This window comes from Phyllostomus hastatus, unplaced genomic scaffold, assembly GCF_019186645.2.
Source record: "Phyllostomus hastatus isolate PE091 unplaced genomic scaffold, TTU_PhHast_1.1 phas_scaffold_501, whole genome shotgun sequence".
NCBI lineage: Eukaryota > Metazoa > Chordata > Mammalia > Chiroptera > Phyllostomidae > Phyllostomus > Phyllostomus hastatus.
Window position 1 is genome coordinate 42,565,007 of NW_025334033.1, and position 21,239 is coordinate 42,586,245.

General features: G+C 40.2%; 1 protein-coding gene across 3 annotated transcripts in view; it reads right to left on the reverse strand.

Moving 5' to 3' along the window:
- Positions 1-1,443: 1,443 nt before the first annotated feature.
- Positions 1,444-21,239, reverse strand: part of PPP2R5E (protein phosphatase 2 regulatory subunit B'epsilon) — a 143,474-nt gene continuing 123,678 nt past the window's right edge. For 2 of the 3 annotated variants that reach the window (XM_045822270.1, XM_045822272.1), the window contains 6 exons: positions 20,389-20,442; positions 20,241-20,291; positions 18,399-18,518; positions 14,199-14,326; positions 11,851-11,952; positions 2,042-6,107 (listed from right to left, as the gene is read on the reverse strand). In XM_045822270.1, coding sequence (XP_045678226.1) covers positions 6,008-6,107; positions 11,851-11,952; positions 14,199-14,326; positions 18,399-18,518; positions 20,241-20,291; positions 20,389-20,442 — 555 coding nt within the window. In that variant the 3' untranslated portion in view covers positions 2,042-6,007. Of the gene's footprint in view, positions 6,108-11,850; positions 11,953-14,198; positions 14,327-18,398; positions 18,519-20,240; positions 20,292-20,388; positions 20,443-21,239 lie in introns of all 3 variants that reach the window. The other variant, XM_045822271.1, reaches the window with a different exon arrangement.

Here is a 21,239-nt window from a genome sequence, read left to right on the forward strand (position 1 = left end):
ATTTTAACCTGCATTTTACAAATGAAACTGAGGCTTAGATCAAGAACCTTTCCCAAAGCCACACAGCTGATAAATAGAAGAACCCAAATGGGATCCCAAGGGTCTCTGCTTTCCAGGTCCCTGGCCTTCACCGTAGGGGACTCTGGCCAGAGACCTCTTACCTGAAGAGCACCCGCGAGGATGAAGGGGGCTGGGGCTGACGTCCTTCCTGGTGCTAGGCCTCGCATCATCTGGCACCCACTGAGCCTCACTACAAGTTGTATGATTAATTCAGACTATGATTTCAAAAGAAGTAAATTAAACAGAAAGACAGAAAATCTGAACATCAGAGAATGGGCAAGGATGTGGGCAGAGCCAATCAATACATGCTGGCCCAACCAGTCACTGAGTTGTCTTCTAGTGGACTTTGAGGTATGGGGAGCAAGCAGCATGTAGCTTTGCTACTTGTTTTTTTTAATTTGCCTTTTCAAAAATAAATTATACAATGAACATGTACCATTAAAAATCAGATTTTAATTCCCCCAGTCTGTTGAAAAATAATCTAATGTGAACTTGATCTACTAGAAACCAGCTGGATACACTACTGTACAAAAATCTGGGAAGTAGGAATTGAATAGATATCCCATTGAAATAAACTGAAATTTCTTTGAGCCCTTAAATTCTGTTACAAGTGTCTTCCTGCCCCCCATAATTTACCAAGATCTTCAGATGTTACAAATGGTTATACTTTAAAATATAAAATTTCTATGTTTACAAAAATGTTTCTCTCCAACTCAGAGTTTAACATGAAACATTTAATTAGCTCTACAGGGTTCCAAGTCTAACGAGATCTAATTAGTCGCCTAAATCAAATGCATTACAAAGAAGTGTCCTCTTGTTGATTCAAGACAACATTCCTCTCGTTACATTACAGTGAGACCCGTGTACCCTCCACTTGAATCTGAGCAGGCCCTGTGACTGCCTGGCCAATAAAATATGGCAAAAGTGATGCCAAGACAGTTTCTAAATGGCCCAGGCCTCAAAGAGAGTGGTTTCCACTCCCTCTCTCAGAACAATGGTTCTTAGAGCCCAGTTGCCAAGCTGTGAGGACACCAAGGAAGCCCCCTAAGGATGTCATGAACTAAGGCCTCCTGAACCCTGAGCCAACAGCAGCTCCGACTAGCCAGCCACATGAGTGAGCTGTGTTGGAAGTGAATCCTCCTAGGCCCCTAACCCATGTTGACATTTGGGGGGCAAAGACAAGACAATCATTTGTCTTGGGTCATGCCACTGAGTTTTGGAGTAGTTTGTTACACAGCGATAGCCACCAGCCCACTCCAATTTTCTCTAGATGGATGCCTGAACACACCAACCCCACTGTATCCACTACGCTGACCCAACCTATGATTTGTGTGGTTCACAAGGCCAGGGAGAGAAACAAACACACAGTCAGGCACCTGGAAACTCTTCACTGCTTCTTTATTAGGATGCACCCACAGTACAGAGCCTCTCACACATCTGTGAAAGGGGAGGGTTACATTTCTCTTTGGGAGCACCTTCATTTTTGTTTCCGTTACCACTTTTGATGAAAGTAAATCATTTTCAAAGAAAAACATTTTAAATTCCAAGTGTGTATAAGACTCAGCTTGCATTTTGTTGTGTTTGAAAAGGAAGTAGTAGCATACTTGAGCCAGAGCTGGAAGATTGTTGTGTGGCATTTTAACTTCGATGGTGGAAAAGAAGTCTTCGCTGTCTGGTTGAACCAGTCTACAATTTTCATATGCAACTTTTCATATCAAAAATGTTTCATTTTTACCTCTACCCACAAACAGATGCTGTTTAAACACACACACACGCGCGCACGCACAACTAAACAAAACCATTCATGAACCACAGCATTTCTAACAGGGAAAATAAACTTTTGCTGCCCTCTCCTGCTAAAACAATGAAATACTAAAATACCAAAAGATTTATGAAGCTAAAGCGAAATCCTCAAACCAAAAGCAATGGACATGTCATTCTCATATACCTCAGTCAAAAATCAGACAACCACCAGAAAATGTATTGGTAATATTTATATTTGAAAGTTCCCCACTGATACATGAGGTTTGGATTACAACTTATTTACAATAAGTGATTTCTAAAAAAGTAAAGAGAGAGAAGGGAAGAAAGAAAAAGGAGGGTGGGGGAGGGAAGAAGGGGGAGTAAAGGAAACCTATGTTCATAGACATCGCCATAGGGGGAGTTTATTTCCATGAGAGACCCTGCCGCTGCGATCGTGCACGAGAAGCAGCACAAACGAACATTCCACTACTTCGAAATTTGCTCAACTTTCTCTCAAGATGCACAATTCTTTCAGATTTTCAAAATTAAATACTGAGAAATATAAAATGCATTGCCAATATGCCTACTACAAAAATCCTTTGTGGCTCATTCCTTAACTCCTCTCAGAGAAAGCAGCTGAGCCAGAATATAAAAATAAAAATATTGATGTGCAAATAAAAAACATCACCGATCATGCCTGGTGTCTGTCACCTTCCTGCTATAGGTGACCAGTCACTTTGTGATAACATTGGTAATAGCATCAAGAGAGAGAATCTTTTCATTTCTTGGGCCAGGTCAGTGCATCTGATTAAAGGGGGGAAAAAGACAAAACAGAGAGGGGGGGAAAATAACTCTTAAAAATGCCAGTAACATCCATACATTTTCCCTTTCCCACCCCCTACCCCCACAAAAAAATAAAAAAGCTTTTAAAGCTCTAAATATACTTTTTTTCTTTCCATAGTGTGATTGAGCCTAGGGCTATACGTTTTAAGTATAGCAGGTGCAATTACAAGCAATTCCTGGCTCTGCACCCTGGACTGCCCCACGCATAGGAGGTACAAAATAAATTAAACCCTTCCCTTTAGGCACGCAGCCCAAGATGAAGGAGCATAACCCTGCTTGTGAGTATCCAGCGGCATCGAGGGTATTATTTCTTACTTTTTTATGTTTTATCTTATTTTATAAAAAAACAGATGTTAGGGAGAGCAAAATAAAATTTAAAAGGACACAAACTAAATACTTAGGGAAACAACTGGGGACACTTGCACAATGAGAAAGGAATGCATGCTTGATTCGAGGGACGAAATGGGTCAATTCACTCACATGGTTTTTCCAGGCCCACAGCCTAAGGCCTCAGCATCACTCTGAACCACAGGGTTTGTGTTTGTTTTTTTCCTCCAAAGACACTCTTAATCCTACCCCTGAAACCAATATGGTAGGGATAAGTTTGGAGTGATCATCACTCACTAACTACAATATTCGCTATTTAAAAAATAGATTTATATATAGTTCTGGAAATTATGAAGCAAACAAAATATAACATGAAGATGCATTTGTCACAATGAGCTCAAGTTGCAGCAACAGGAGAAATGTGGGAAAGGACAGAGAGGGCTGCTGCAAATGCAGCAAGTACGTCCTTAAATATGTCACATAGTGCAACAGTCAGGTTACCTCAGTTACTCTGCGTCACTGGACACAACATGACAAACGTCACATTGTCACTTTCAATTAAAAAAGAAAAGACAGTGTTTCTTCTCAGAAGTTGCCCTATGAACTTTAGACATATATCTAAAATTGCTTCTTTAAATGTCTAAAATTTGGCTTTATTCTTCTCAGTTTGGAATGATCAACATAGAAATTGACATCAAGGATATCTGTGTAGTTCTCACCTTACCTCCGAGGACAGGGTAAGGTACAGAAACAGGACCCTGGTCTTTCTCATTTCAAATGACTGCATTTCACTCTAATCGGCAGAGATGCTTCATAAACCTGTGATTTTAATGTCCACTATCTAAAAAAATGAAATAATGGCAAACAAAAGTTTATACTGTCAAAACTAAATGTAATGCAAAGTCAAAACTAACGGGCTAAAATCAGAGGTGATTTGCTACAAATTCGTGTTTCATCTTTAGTATCTGAACTTGCACCTTTGCTCCAACACTTTGAAAGGAAGTTGTTTCATCTCCTGCAGGCCTTGGCCAATTTTACATTGAATCCCCGTGACTGTTCTTTAAGAAAAAAAAATCTACGAATTCCATTAAACCATGTTGTGTTTGGTGTTGCATATGACTCTTTTACTGCTGTTTCTTTTTCAGAATTAACAATGCCAAGTTTTCTTTCTGTTTTACAAGGTCGTTGAGATGACAATATCCATCATTAGCTGACTTTTACGCACAAACTGTGACCTGATAATCCTGAAATACTGAACAGGGAAGAAAGGTCAGCTGTCTCCCCCGCCCCCTTTTTGGAAACAATACAACTGCATATTCTACTTTGTATTTAAATGGAAGAAAATATACAAGCCCATATTGATATTATATTTCTACTAAGAGCAATAACAGTTCAGATGTTCATGTTTGCTGCTATCACAATTCAATGCATGAACACGGAGTCAGCTCTATACCATGAATACTGCTGGAAGTGATGGTTTAGGATTATCAACTCACGCTGCAACATCCGTAACAAGCAAAAGCATCCTGGAAATAAGCCCCCAAACACATAACTTTCAGTACATAATAATGCAACCACATTAGGTAAGTACATACTGTATACAAGTTTTATCAGTATTTTTATCTCCCCAAGGTGTTAAGAGTCCTCTTTTAAATACAAAGCAGAGAGCCAATAAGATATATCTATGATACAGCCCTAGATTTGTTTTGTTCAGTTTTTTTTTTTGTATTTTTTTTCTTAAACAATTTGGTCACAATGCACCTTTGATATAAAAGCATTTTTAAACTTTATTATTAATACTCAGGACATTAGGAATTTCCAGATTTTTTTCAGTAGCATTTGTAGAACCACTTTTGGTAACAAATACAGTAGTTAGGAATACGCATCCAATTCAGAATGCATAATAATGTTTATCCTGAATCCTTTCTGGCTAAAAACAGGGCTGGCGCTGTGATGAGATATAGAAGGAGAATCTACAAAAAAACACTGTAACATGTTTTTTTCCCAGAGGCTACATCCTCTTTTGCTGGAATACTTTATAAATACATATTAAAAAGTAAGGCAACAACTCCAAACAGTCCAGGCTGTTTGCTCATCAACTCCATTCCCAATTAGATTCGCAATCCTGGCGATCAATTTCACGGTTGTACTGTTTAGTGTTTGTCTTTCTGATTTCAAAATGGTCCAAAAGGATGTTTTCTGACATCTCTACAACATCTCTGGCGTGTGTGTGTTCAATGATGTACACAACTAATACTGGTCAGGTACTGAAGCCTACGATGTCCCAGTGCCTGTTTTCAAAGGATTCAAGACATTGATTTGGATTCGACACAAACTTGCATGAATCCAAACTTCCCTTCCCTACTATGTTTATCACCTCTTCTCTTTACTCCTAATTTTAAAACTAAAGGAGTACCAGGACTACCTGGTTACTGGAAAGATGTTCACTCCAGTAAACAAAACTTTTATCAGGGGCCTTTATAATTAATCCGTGGCCCCATTGCAAGTGGACAATCAACTCATGAAGATGTGCAAAAGGAGAAGATGTCAAACACAGTCAAGTTATCCAGAAGAGGATATTGTACAAACTTACATGGAAATGACAGTCTTTTTTTTTCTTCCTTTACTATAAATACATTTAACAGCTTAGCAGAAAGACAAGCTAAATTTAAGATTGTTCACATTTAAAAATTGTTTCATACTCTCTGCTAGTGATAAATAAGGAATCCTGACACTGGAATTTTAACAGCAATTTCATTAACACATCTCTGAAGACTGCTTTTTTTTTTATAAGGGTTAGAACAATGATTATGTTTGCAATGTTCTGAGAAGTCCATCTACTGTCCAAACTTTGGATTGAAGTCCTTATTTTTTTTTTCCTTTACTTAGAGACAGGTATATACAGTGCTGTTGTAATAATGAAACAAATGTGAAATCTACTGTAAAGTTGCACAATACAGAAAACTGTTGCTCCATCTTCTACTACATAAATGTGTGACTCCACAGGTTAGTAATGTTGCTGTCATCGTTTTTGTTAAGTTGGAATTATGCCATCACGTCGAAGGCCTCTCTTCAACTCCAGATCCTCCAGTTTTTTCCATAATTCTTCACGCTCCTTTTCTTTCTTTTTCTCACTGGGAAAGAAACAGAACATGAGGTAAATACCTGGGAAGGTTTAAAGAGACTATTCAACAATAACTGCCCCTTTGACATGCTTTTCCCCCATATATGTTTTAAAAGATCTTTGAAAAGTTTGGCCTTAAACTTGTGGGTGTTTTTTTTCTTTTTGGTTTCCCCTCTCTTGCTCTTTATTTATTTTTTGACACACAAAGTAATATTAATGAACAGAATAGGAAATGACAAAAAATATTTTAAGATTTTAAAAATTTATTTATTTTTAGACAAAGGAAGGGAGAAAGAGATGGAGAGAAACATCAACGTGTGGTTGCCTCTCATGTACCTCCTACTGGGGACCTGGCCTGCAACCCAGACATGTGCCCTGACTGGGAATCAAACAAGCAACCCTTTGGTTGGCAGGCCTGTGCTCAAACCACTGAGCCACACCAGCCAGAGCAAGATTTTATATTAATATTCCTTTATATTTATTATAGAATATTTACTTCAAAATTACTGAGAAACAATAACAAGGATCATTTATATGTATCTGTTATACTAAAACCAAGGACACATTAGTGACTTTCATTTGGGGTCTAGTTAAAACTTAATTTTCTCTGCTTCCAAATATTTAAATTTCTCAAAAGCGATGCTAGAAATGACACTAATACAGAGAATGTATTAGATCAAGAAAATACACTTCCCCTTTATGAGTATCTATTTTTCCTACACTAAGTATATTTAAACTCTAGCAGTATCTTATCTGTACAATTATTAATGAATCACAAAATCTAAATTATTAACTTGTTTTATACTTATGAGGTCTGTCTGGAAAAAGTACAGCTATTGTTAATATAACTAGAACAGTTCGTGCAACATTGATGTAACCTGGCAGCCAAGGAGAGTGGACTGAACTGCACATGCGTGAACAACGATGACTTCACTGCACTACTCAGCGGGGAGAGTAGACACTCTTAAGTGAGTACGGGTACTGTGTGGCCATCGCACTCAAAATGACTGAGCGGCCCTGGCTGGTGTGGTTCAGTGTATTGAGCACCAGTCTGTGAACCAAAAGGCTGCCAGTCTAATTCCCAGGCATGGTATGTGCCTGGGTTGTGGGCCAGGTCCCCAGTTGGGGGCATGAAAGAGGTAACTAATCAATGTTTCTCTCACACATTAATGTTTCCCTCTCTTTCTCTCTCCCTTCACCTCTTTCTAAAACTAAATAAATAAAACCTTAAAAAGCAAAGAAAGCAAGATGACTGAGCAAGTAGAGTAATGAATCTACATGAAATTTTGCATTACGCTCGAACACTCCTCCACAGAAACTATTTGCATTATCCTGAAGGCCACAGGTACGGTTTGGCAGCTTCATCACAACAACACGCCTGCTCATCGTCATGTCTTGTGCAGAGTGTTTTGGCCAAACATCAAATCACCCAAGTGATCGAGCCCCCCTGCAGCCAATTTTGGTGCCCTACAAACTTGGTTTTTGCCAAAACTAAAATCACCTTTGAAAGGAAAGAGTTTTTCAACCATCGATGAGATTCAGGAAAATACGACGGAGCAGCTGATAGTGACTTGGGAGAACTGTGTGAGGGCCAAGGTGCCTACTTTGAAGGGGACTGAGGTGTCACTGCCCTATGTACAGTGTTTCTTGTATCTTGTATCTTCTTCAATAAATGTCTCTACTCTTCATTTAATAGTACATGGCTGGATACCTTCTAGACAGACCTCATACAACCAAATTAAATACTCTTTCTCTTGTGATTTTCAGTTTTAATGATCTAGACAGAACTTTGTTGATATAACTATATATTAAAATTTTAATGTTCCAAGCCTTCAAATTTAGTTCAACATTAATTTGAGATGTGACTTCCAGTCTTTTGGAAAAATTGGCAAAATTTACCAAAACTTTAAATGTCTAAAACAGGGTTAACAATTTTATTTTGCCAAGGACATTTTTAGATAACATTTAACATCAACCAAGTTGGAAGTACATTATCCAGGAATACATGATCATTCTGTAAATTAAATTTGCATTTATTAAAAATAACTCACTGCACTGTCCTTAGTTTCCCTATGTTGTGATGAACCAGTGAACAGCACACCCAAATGACATCTGCGTATCCATAAATTCAGATAATTCCTGAAGAAAGGGGCTCTGCCATTTCAGACATGGGTGATATGGTCCTTGTGCCATGTTACCTAGCATGGGTTTAATGTCAGTTACAGTACAATATTTAATATTTACTCAGGGAACTCCACACAGGTTATGTGAAATTTGTAAATAATTCCAATGCTTCACATATTTAAAGTTATATTTGATATCTATAGCAATAGAAATGAATCTTCATTTCCTCCCCCCCCCCAAAAAAATCTCTAGCAATATTTAGGTAATTTTATATTCTCATCCCACTAGTCTTAAGGGAATATTTAAGTATATAATATGGTAATTAATATGATCATAATTAATATTTTGTTATTTTAAGCCTTGTTTCCCTTAATTAGTTTCAGCTACCTCAAATATAATCTGCACAATACGAATTTCAGTGGATATAATAGTTTTTCAAACAATTACCTATTGTAATACTATTAAAAATTGTATTAATAGGGCAATAAGGGGCAAGATTAGATAATCCTTCAATCATTGTGGACTCCAGATTCTAAACTGTAAAAGCAAGCTTTTTGGTAAATTAACACCTTTGGTTTCTCAGTACACTTGATGATACCATTAAGTGCAAATAAATGTTATCTGAGAACACTAATTAGAGTATATTTAAATCAGTTCTATAGATCTTACATTTGGAATGAGTGACAAAATTGGTAGGCAATGGCTTAGGAACTTTATTCAACTAAAAAAAAAAACAGTTTAAATGTGTATTAGGTTCATATTGCCCTAAGTGACAGTTTAAATTAAGGAGCAACACCATTGAAATACTCATCATCTTATCATGGAAGTCTTTCATTCATATCTTTGATCGAAAGTTTTATGGCATTTGATGCAATCTGTCCTGTGGAGGCTTTTCTTCCAGATGAACTTTATGCTGATTTATCATAAATCTTTTATGCTGACAACTTCATCTTCAAACATTCTAAATATTTCCATAGTTAGTGTCATCCTCATTCTTTCCCACTTTTCTGTCTGTCTGTAGGTGGGAATTTAAAAACTTAACCACGCTGTCAAGCTAGGGATACTGTCAAATTCTCTCCCAATTTCAGTTCTATACAGCACTACTGCTGGCGTGCCTAACGCTGTTAGTTCCTTACTCCACCCACCACTGCAGATTATTGGTAAGACTTAAAACTGTATCTGAACTGAAATAGTTACTACCATCTTGCCATCCAGAAGTGAATTCTTTCATTCAGTTCTTCTCTGAAAGTACCAAATACATCTCTTTATTCTCTTTTCCTATTTCTATACCTGTGGAGAAATCAATGTTTCCATCTATTCGGTATAACCTTTGATTGCTAACTGGACGAAGTATTACCCTTGCTAAAAGAAAAAAATCCTTCTCGTTAAGAAAGTCCACTCACTTTAAATCACTTTAATATACCAGATCATGAGAATCAACTTTACAGTGTCTATTCCTGGTCCCCTTGGCTAATTCTTATCTTTTTCAAGAGTCTGGTCCAGTTTAAATAATAAATGATCAGAAAACAGCTTTAGTATTAAAGTTCAATAAATATGAATTAATTCAGTCAATTTCTCTATGTTAGAAATAAGGTCATTAATACTATTAATGGTATTCTACAGATTACATCCTTAATCAATTAGGATAATAAACTTTTAGTTGCTAAAAAGGAACACTATGTACAACACATTCTTTAATGGTACATCACATCATGAAAATGTGTATTATATCTCCTTTATTTAAATAACATTCTAAGTTTGCGTCTATGGCCATACCACCCTGAATGCGCCCAATCCCATCCATCTAAGTTTGGGACAAGAAAAATTATTATAAATTCAGTAATTTGTAAAAACTGTAAATATATTAAAAGTTCTTTAAATTGCAAGTATGACACAATATATCCCATAACTGATATTTACTCCACTACTGTATAAAAAATCTCAGCCTTTCCTGACTATAGTTAAACACCTGCCATATTCCATAATTAAGCTGCTTTTCAACATATCATATCCTGATCATTTTTCTTCAATGACTATAATGGTCCTTTATCTCCTGCCACCAAACCTTTCCCCTCTTTGCTCTCTTTATCATTAAAATACAAGTAGTACACTCCTAATCAGGCAAAGCAAAGAAGCAAGGGAACCACAGATAGCTTTGCTCAAGAGATTCCACAGGTCCTGGGTGTGAACTCTCACACACACCTCTGGGACCTTCTAAGGTCCACAGTTTTAAAAAGTGGTATTTGCTTCTGTGCAATCCAAGCAAAAACCCAGAGGTCCCACTACTAACAAACTCTCTAGACTTTCCTCAATCTCTCCAAGTACATCCATGCCTCGGTCTAAACATTTGTGTCTGCTCCTGCCCCTCCCCACACACCAAATTCATATGCTGAAATCCTAATCCTCAAGGATGATATTAGTAGGTAAGGCCCCTGGTGGCAGGTGATTAGATCATGAAGATGGAGTAATCTTCATGACCTAAGAGAGTAATCCCTTGTGAATGGGATTACTATTCTTCTAAGAAACCCCACAGAAATCCCTTGCCTCTTCCACCAAGTGAGGACACAATGAGAAGGTGCCAGCTCCGCACCAGAAAGACGGCCCTCGTCCCACCATGCCGGCACCATGGGCGCCATGCTCTTGGACTTCCAGTCTCCAGAACTGTGGGCAGTAACTTTCTGGTTTTTATAAGCCACCCATAAAATACCCATATGTGGTATTTTATTATAGCAACCTGAATGGACTAAGACAACATCTTTTGGAAAAATGGACCATAAATAACAAAACTGAAGAATCGTATCAATAAAATCAAGAAAGGCTTTACTCAGCCATAAGCATTTATTATAAAGAGTACAACTGCTTTTTGCCCCCTTTTGGTCTTAAACATTTCAAGATTCATACAATACCAGACTCTTCACCTCCCTCTTCTTTTCACTGCCCTTAAAATTATAATGCATTTGCTGGGTTCTAGAATAGAAAGGAAGTTCTGGGCCAAAAAGCCAAACAAAATGGTGCCTCATCCCTCCTGCTGCCAAAGTGAAGTACAAGTGAAGCCCAACTGTATTTCAAGTAAGTGCAGAATGGAAATGAATCCAGATGGCAAACTACCTGGCGGTCCCCTCAAGTGGGCCTGAAATATCAGCTGTGTGTCAAGCTCTTAACCCTGAGGCAGAAGAGAAACGTTATAGAGGCAAGGAGGAAAGCAGCCTTTTTCAGAATGACAGTTCATCACCCAGTGGGTACACTAATAAAGACACAGGTAATGAGCATGCAAAAATGAAGAGATAAATAAATAAAACTGAGCCCTGGCTGATGTGGCTCAGTGGACTAAGCACTGGCCTATGAAACTGAGTGTAGCAGTTCAGTTCCCAGTCAGGGCACATGCTTGGGTTATAGGTGAGGTCCCCAGTAGGGGCACATGAGAGGCAACCACGCATTGCTGTTTCTCTCCCTCCCTTTTTCTCTCCGAAAAAAATAAATAAATAAAATCTAAAAACAAAACCAAAAAACCTCAAATAAATAAAATTGTGCTGCTTAGGATCTCGGTGCAAGCAAACAATTTGAGCAAAGAGCAAGGAAAGAACTCAATAGTTTTACACATAGCTGACAAAAAAGCTTTAAAAAGTTACCGCTGACGATCTGACTTGTATGTGGCTGTCAGCTCATCAAACATGGTGCTGTTCATTTCCATAAATGCCTTTAGCACGTTGTAGACTAACGCCACGATAGCCCTGGAAGCAGAGAAAAGGGAACCAGCTGGTTAGTCTTACATATGGGATGCTGCATGAAGAAAGAGGAAGCATGAGCTTTGACTAAGCCCCACGTGTTGCGTACTATCTCCATCCCTTTTTAGTTGGAACTAGGAAGGACCTACAGTTCAATTACACATCAAGAGTGACATTCCTCACTGTTCAAAGAAAGATATCTTTCTGAGGGATGGCAGGATTAAACAAAAGGAAGATCTAATTTTGCCCTTCAAATTATTGGTACCCAGAATAGACTTGCCTGTGGACAGTTGTTAATTCCATTTAATAAAAAGGCAAGCATAAAATAAAGCAACTTCACGCTTAAAAATGAGCACCTGTGGTAGAACTAACCTTATAGACCTGAATTTGCACAGAATCTTATTTTTAAAGGGATAATATACATAATTCATCAAAATCAAAAGCTGTTCCCATGGCAACAAGTAATATGTATTATTCATATTCAAAGATATGATACTAAACCCCTTTAAGTTGGGCAGTTTAATGAGTTATGTTTCTAGTTGTGACTTGCATCAATCCATTCACACCCGCTGAGTCCCCAGTACATTGCCTGGTAAGGCAACTGGTAAGCTGGTCATGGCTGCTATTAGCTGTGGAACATTCTGCAGCTAAACAGCCAAAACAGTGATCCATCCTTCTCCAGTACTGAGTGGAAGAATAAGCTCTTGGGCAATATTCACTCTCTCCCATGATGGGCTTGACAGCTTCAGACTAGAGTCTAAGGAGCATTGCCCTTTGCAAAATATACAACAGTGCTTCCATTTTGCAACATGCTCCCAATACCTCTGAAAAAGGCACTGGTAAAAGTTAGGCCATATGTTAAATAAATAATGGGTTTGATGTTTCCAAAACATTTATAAGAAGGTGTCCTTGCTGTGGTGCTTCTTCCCATTGCCCATTATTAAAGGAAAACGTGTGCTCCCTTCTGTCGCGGGGAATGACCTCCTGTGCACAGTAGTGGAGAAGGCCGAAGCCGGCACACTGAGTGGTTACACACCCTGGTAAAACCCCTCTCTAGGTTCTCAAGAGACTATCTGTATAAGGAGACTTCATTGTTTATCAGCTCATAATTTTCACGTCTTAATAAAATTTGGCAAATTTGAAAAATGAAAAATGTGTTATTTTACAGTTGTACGCAAAACTTTTAAAGCCAAATTACACATATACTGAAATCTGTTTGCTAATTTTTAATGCAGCCTTAACTTTTCTTTCTATTCCACAGGGAAATATGTAAAGCCATTCAAGTACAGAACGCTTTAACTTTCATAGAACTAGATGTTAAAGTTCCCTCTGAAGACCGTAAACTTTTCTTCCCTAGAAAACACATATAATGACTGAGTTGGTTTTTAAGAAATAGATCTTGGTAAAAGCTCATGTGGGCCCCATTCCCCTTTCTAACCTTATCTTCCAGCAACCTCCCCAAAGTACCTTGTGCTTTAACCCGCAGATAGATCTGTCTCAAACTCAGACGGATCCACATTCTAAAAGGGCTTTTCCCCAGCCCTGACCAGCGTGGCTCAGTTGGTTGGGCGGCATCCAGCAAACCCAAATGTTGCCAGTTAGATTCCTGGTCAGGGCACATGTCTGGGTTGTGGGTTCGGTCCCCAGTGGGGGAGTATATGAGAGGCAACTCATCGATGTTTATCATTCACATCCATGTTTCTCTTCCTCTCCTTCTCCCTCCCTTCCGTCTCTCAAAATAAATACAATCTTTCATAAAAATAAAAAAATGGCTTCCCCCATCCCATCCACCTGCCACCATCTAATAACTGTCCACCAGTCTCTCCTCTTGCTCCAGAGCATCCCCACGTCTGCTACCTTCACAGACAGGCCAGAGGCCCTCCTGTGAACTGGTGTGTTAACAAAACACACATAAGACGCTATTTTATAAAGCATCTGTTCACTGTGGGTCTTGCCAACCAGTCAGTGAATTTGAAAAGGTAGGGATTTCACCTTTTCACATATCTGTCTTTAGCAACAAGCATAGCATCTGGCACAGAGGAAGCACTGAAGACATTTTATTATGCAAAAGAGAAGGAGGGAGGAAGAGAAGACCAAAGGAAGAGAATAAGACAGGGAAGGAGAAAGGGAAGGAAGGAGGAAGGGGGGGGGAGGAAGGAAAGAAGGGAAGGAGGGAAGGAGGGAGGGAGGGAGGGAGGGAGGGAGGGAAGAGGGAGGGAGGGAGGGAGGGAGGGAGGGAGGAGAAAACCTACGGATTCCAATGTTCTTTTGAAATCCTATAAAGACTGGAAAACATGATGGGAAGGATGACGTTCGAGTTTTCTTCTATCAAACTCATGATGTATTCATTATTCCAATAATACAGCGCCCTTTCCGCCACCTTTAGGAAAAAAAAAAGTTAAGAAAGCACAAATATAAAATTATACATCTCCAAACAAAAGTATTTAAGGTTACTTTTATATCATTCAATCAAATGTAAAATTAAGTATTAATCACTCTACATTTTTGTGGATTTAAAGTATTTCAGAAAGTTACAAAGTGGTCCATCAATGTGGGGAAGGAAACGACGGTTTTCCTACCTATGTCTATCTCCTATCACACTGCCCACTTAATCTGACTCTACAGTTTTCTGCATAGCTCCCAAGCCCCAGACTCCTTTACTCCCTATGCGACACCGTTTCCCCACCACTGTAACCCCCTTCCTGGCTCACCTCTTTCACCCACACAGCACACAGCTGGCGTTCAGTCCATCGCTGCTGAGAAACACCCAGCTGCCCGTCACTGCACAGCAGTCTCCACTGCTGAGCACCTCCTACGCAGGCGCTGTGCCTGCACTGCAGGTAGAATGCCCCCCTTCGCCAGCCCCTGAGGACAGTTATTGCTGTGCTCACTGTGCAGAGGGGGACACTGAGCTTCAGAGAGATTGGTAACCCGGCCACGGTCACGTTACTAGTAAATGGTAAAAGCCCGGACTCTTTCCAGAGTTCATTTCTGTCTCCCTTCCTCTGAAGTACATTAGCCAGGAGAGAGTCACTCTGCTTCCAGACTCGGGGACAACAGTGGGTGCAGGCCTGCCTGCTATCTCACATCCCTTTTCTCTTACTACCACACTATCAAATGACTCTACGAATTCAACGGACACTTCAAAAGATAATCTAAAAATCTAAAATAGTAAGAATCATGAGCCAAAATCTCCAAAAAATCTAAAAACTCTAAAAAGTGTAGTTACATAGACAAAGGGAAGAGTGACTTTTTTTCATTCAATTAGATTAAGAAATTATGTTTTAATTTAATGAATTAAATTTAATCTTAAAAAAAAAATGGTATAAGATGCACCCAACCACAGACTGTGAGGAATTAGAACTTTCCATTCTCATTATTCAGCCTGGTTCAAAAACCGTCCTGGGACTAGAGGCCCTAGGCTCTGAGAGCACAAAGGAAACAATCACTACTGAATGCTCACTGCATGCCAGCACTGTGCAAAGTGCTTCGCACACATGTTACCTAATCCTCACAACCAACACACAGAACAGGTGCCATCATACTTTGCAAATGAGGAAATTGAGGCTCAAGGTCACACGTCCAGCAAGTGGCAGACTCCAAAGTCCTTGCTCTTAACCTCATTACCCTGCTATCCCTATGGAGTTCATATATCAGTGGGGAAAGGAGGAATCTATGAGCCTGTCCAGTGTGAACTGTGGTAAATGTCGTATCAGACAAGAAATAAAGTGCTGGAAGGAAGGGCAGAAAGAACCACCCAGATGACGTGGGGGAGGGGAGAGGCAGGGCTGCAGCACAGGAGGTGGCAGCTAGGCCGGGCTTCAGAGAATGAAAGAAGGAAAGGGCATTGGAGGCTGAGGGCATTACCGGAAGGGAGGGCACAGGCACCAACACAGACAGTTTGCCCGACGACCATGAAGCACTTGGTGGGTCTCAGACAGGCAGAACATGAAGCAAGGAAAGGAGGGGAATAGGACGAGGCTGCTCTGAAACTTACAACTAAAAGGAGGAATTTTTAAAGAGACCATGGGAGGATGCTGGTGAAGAAGGAGGGAATCTAGGCTTTTCCTATATCCAACAATGAGCCACTTAATGCTAACAAGTATCCTAACCTGTATACATCTGTATGTTAACATGTAAATCATTCCCAGAAAGACAATATCCAGGTAAAGCCCCTTAAAGAGGAAAGGCGTTGTTTATGCAAAGTAAAAGGTAACGTATCTGACACTAGAACAGAACCACTACCTTCCTGGGACCACTGTCCTCCTACACACACGGTGGCACTGTCTCCAGCCAGGAACCTGCCAACCCCAGTGCCACACCTGGAGCAAGAAGTGATAGGTATCTGGCTACACAGAGAAGCACCGGATAAATGTCTGCTGGGTGAACCAATGAACACTTAATGAATGAGCAAAGAACCCCTTTACTTTCTTTTGTTCTCAGTTCTACTTCTGTCAATTTAAAATTCTTTTTTCTTTCTGCTATGGACTGAACTATGTCATGTCCCCACTCCCCGCCAACTCCTGTGTTGAAGCCCTAACCCCCAGTGGGTGTATTCAGAGATCGAAGGTAATTAAGGTTAAGTGAGGTCAGAAGGTTTAAGCCCCTAATTCGACAGGCCTGGTGACCTTACCAGACGAGAGCACCTCTCATTCCAGGAAAGGCTTTGTGAGGACGAGTGAGAAGGTGGCCGTCTGCAAAACAGAAAGCCAACCTTCCCCAGAACCCCACCGTGCTGGTGCACTGACCCCAGACTTCCAGCCTCCAGAACTGTGGGAAGTGACTTCTGCTGTTCAAGCCACACAGCCTGTGGTGTTCTGTTATGGAAACCACTAAGGTCTAAACATTTGCTCATAGGCTTGTAAACATCAAAACTCGTATGTTAAGATCCCTGCCCCCAAAGATGATGGTCCTAGTAGGCAGAGCCTTTAGAAGGTACTTAGTCACTAGAAAGGAGCCTTCATGATGGGATCAGTGCCTTTCAAAAAGGCCCCAGAGAGCTCCCCAGCCCCTTCCGCCACATGAGGACGCAGCAAGTCTGTGACCCAGAAGAGGGCCCTCACCTAACCATGCTGGCACCTGGATGCCAGACTTCCAGCTTTCTGTTGGTCATAAGCCACCCAACGCGGTGTTCTGTTAGAGTAGTTCGTCCAACTAACACAGCCCTCCCTGATGAAGAGAAGACCCTCTGTCTCAGTTTCTGAAAATCACACTTCATCCTCCCCAGTGATATTCATTTTAAAAGATTCCTGCTCCTTGCCGTCCATTACACCAAACACGCTCATGAAAACTGAAAAATAAGTTAAATAAGCCAGATGATTCATGTTTGAGCACCCAGGCATGTATAATATGCAAAACACCTACACAGTATCCTGAATTTTTGTTTAATCCAGACATGTGTTAGATCATCTGAATGCAATGGTTCACATAAGAGTTTCTGCTCTTTGGGGTTTTATTTATTTATTTGGGGGGCTTTGTGGGACAAGTCCCAAGATTGTCACAAGACCGCTGACTTGACCTACTAGGATGTGTTCCAAGAACAGCCGTGCCTCTAACTATGCAGGATAATGACAGCGCAGGGAACGAGCCCACCATCCAGTCACTGTTTGCTGTGTGGTTCTGTGCTGCTGACTACAGTCTGAACAAGCGCTCCACGCCGGCAGGCCGTATATAAAGTCAATTCTCTACTCTGTAACTTGGACTTTGCTGAGATAGCAAAGGGTAAAACCTACTGTGCTTTCACCCCAGATTACCCACTTCCCTCCTGCACGGGCTCCTCATCACTGCAGCCATGCAGCCAGGGCCCAGCTGAGAAAAGGGCTGCCCAGGTTCACCTGCCCTGTACTCTCCCAGAGTGGCCACAAGGAGGCAGAGTGCTGCCACAGGAAGGTCCTGACAAGAAACTACCTACTGACTCCACTCCCTATCAACTTGGGATCTTGAGCAAATTATTCTGAGCCTCATTTTTTATCTGCAAAATGGGGTGGGGAGGAGGCTTCATAAGATAATCTGCAGTTCAGAAATAATGTATGTAAAGCATCTAGCACAGTATGAAATATTAGCATCCTTTTGCCCATAAGCTTTCTTCAGTACTCTCTCTTACACACTATAGGGACTTGACCAGTCTACCTCTCATTCAGCTACTTTACTCGAGACAAACTACTTCCCACGCTGAGCACAGTGTTCACATCTGTAAAAACTATGCTGGCCTCCATGCAGGGCAGCCGTGAGAACTAAAGTTACCGAGCAGAAAGAACCATCAGGGCGGCTGGTGTGTAACAGGTCCTTGAGATAAAGGCGCCTATTGTAAACATTATTATTATGTGAAAAAACTGCAAATAAGTAACAACAGGTAGCTAGAGTCTATTATATTTTTTCAATACAAATAAAATTTTACCAAAATAATACGTGTTGCATAGGCCACTCTGGCCCCTGCCCTCCTTCGCACTAACCTGAAAATGGGGGCTAGATACACACTTGGCAATTTGTTTAAACAAAGGTTCTTGAATTTTAACAAACTGTGACGGTTCAATCACATCCAATATTTCTTCCAGCTCCCCAAGGAACATAACCTGTAAGTACATGCAAAACACAAAATGTCAGGCACTTTATTAAACAAATCCACAGGAATGATGGGAATTAAGGAGAGTTCACACTGTTTTAAGAAAAATTTACACATACAACTAAACATGAACAAATCAGGTATTAACTCGTGTTAGAAGGTGTTCATTCACAAGGAATTCTCCAGAAGGTACTTGTTGAGAGCAAGTCCCCTACGCTCTATGGAAAAAATATTGGAAAGACTATTTTTGGAAAAATGCATTATATCAATTACAAGAACAAGGGCACTGAGACAATGCAGCAGGGCCCTGTGAACCAGGACTGGCTCTGGGGGGCCCTCTTCTCTGTTGCTATCAACCCAGCTATCTCCTCCCCTCACCCACTGTTTTTAAACAATGGGGCGTGGCTGTCCTGCACGTGTGGACGGAAGTCTGCAGTGCCCCATGCAGATGTTTCCCAAATGCTCACAGCCTTGCTCTGTGCCAGGTGTTCCTTTAGGACACAGAGTCAGAGAGATACAAGTGAGCAGATTCGCCCCCATAAAGGGGCCCTTTCTACCCTGAGCACACACTCACCCAATCTCCACACTTACACACGCACATGCACACGTACACAACTGTTCGCTCTCAAGCAAAATGAATCTCGTGACCTTAAGAAACTGCTTTCAGATCACAAAATGGAGCCACATAATAAATATAATCAAGTGTTTTATATATAATGGGAAATGGACCAAGAAATAAAAAGCAGTTACCTATTTAGGCATGAAAACTAAGTACCTCAGAAAAAATTAAGTTTGCAATTAAAATATGAAAAATGACAATGTCTTCACATTGTAAGATACATATAGACAGCAATGTATGCTTTTAATTTTACCTAACAGGTATTTAAAAATTAGATTAATTTTCTGAAATTGTGTAAAGTATGGTTTTAGAGAATTGAAACTGATTTGGGAAAGGAGGGGGTTTCTGTTAAAAGCAAAGTTCAATAGACCCTTGCCATTTGTCAAGATACATAAATTATCTCAAAAATTTTCCAGAATGTAAAACTAACAGCTGACCTTTGCGGGGGGTGCATTTTCACATGGTTTCTAACCTTTCGGAAGAGGGGGTGCAGATCTGGTTGGTACCCAGCTAGGCTCACCTCCAAGCTGAGACTCACTCTCCACCCCCCCAACAACTTCACATGCATGTGCCCGGTTAGGTCTCAGCCAAGTACAGATCACTGCAGGGGACAGGGTTCCAGGGCCGCCTGTGAACAGCTGAAACTGGAGGTCTGTGATACAGTTTACGACTGTACATAGTACAGTCCCATCTATATTATGCTTTGAAGTGGTATTTAGGCAGGTTGCTCTAGCATCTATCTATAGCAATAGCAAAACCTCCTCCATACTACAAAAGTGGCCGCTAGGAAGGTGACATCGAGAGAGCTAGACAGTTGGACACATGACTTGGGCTTCCATGGGGCTGAGCAGCACTCTGATAAAAGTCCAGGGTTCACCGACCAGGAAGCTGGGCTCTGGCCTAACCATTGCCACTTGGCGTGCTCAGGTAGGCTACTTAACTTCTCTAGGCATCAATTTCTTAGCCAGTGAAATGAGAATATTTACACTCCTGCCTTACAGAGCTACAGTGAGGACTAAATGAGTGAATACATTTTATACATGCTTATTAGCTCAATGCCTGGCACTCAGCCAAGTATTTAGTAAGCTATTAACACACTGAATAAGCACTTACCTCTTTCTGACTACATGTTTTGGGCCAAAATTTCATTAACCCCCGAATAACCTAAAATGAGAAGGAGAAAAACAAATGACACTTAATTTTTCATATAAACTCCATGAAAAGTGATCCATAATTCAAACATAAGGAAAAAAACACTTACTGGTTCTGTGAGTGAAGGATCTTTCTCCAGAAACTGTACTATGCAATATGCCAGCTGGAGAAACATAAAAGAAAGAATAACAAAATTGGAAATTCTACATACTAAGGGCACAAAAGATATATCAGTAAAACTTCCCAAAGAGTTTCCAGATTCTGGTTTTAGTAACTTCATGTCCAATTCATTTAAAAAATAAAAAATATATAAAGCAAAATAAAAAGATTGATACTAATAAGGTTCCAGGAGAGGTTTTTAAAAAAGAACATTGGGGCATGAACTAGCCAGCTAATGAAAAGCAGAGGTGAAATATCACATTAAGTATATTCTGAACGTAACTCATCTGCATACAGTCTGAGTTACATCTCATGGGCTTCCTTTCACTCCTTGCTAACGTCCAGAGTACCGGGTTTTACTGTGGCTCCAGAAGAGTCCTCTGTAAGGAGCAGGCTCTTCCCGAAACCCCTGCTGACTGCCTGACGTGGCACATGCAAACTACAGTAGTTTCAGGAAGACATAAAATGTTCTACTGCCAGTTACAACCGGGAGAAATATGAGTTTTTACATCTGATAAAACTCACCTAGATAGGAATTCCTTTAAATGATCATGAAATGTGATACCTTGTTCAAAAACTAGAGGCAAGATTTGGAAAAGGACTGGTAAAGATTCTTGGACAAAAAAATCTACTCTTGCGAAACATTTTGAGGGTGTTCTAAATGAGAAGCATATGGACTAATTTTTCCTCGAAATACAGAATTTCACATTTAAAGAGGAACACTGCTCAGAAAAATGTGTTACATTTTTATGCAAACTCAAAACATTCCCTCTGCAGGGAGGGGAGAGTCAGAGGTTTCAA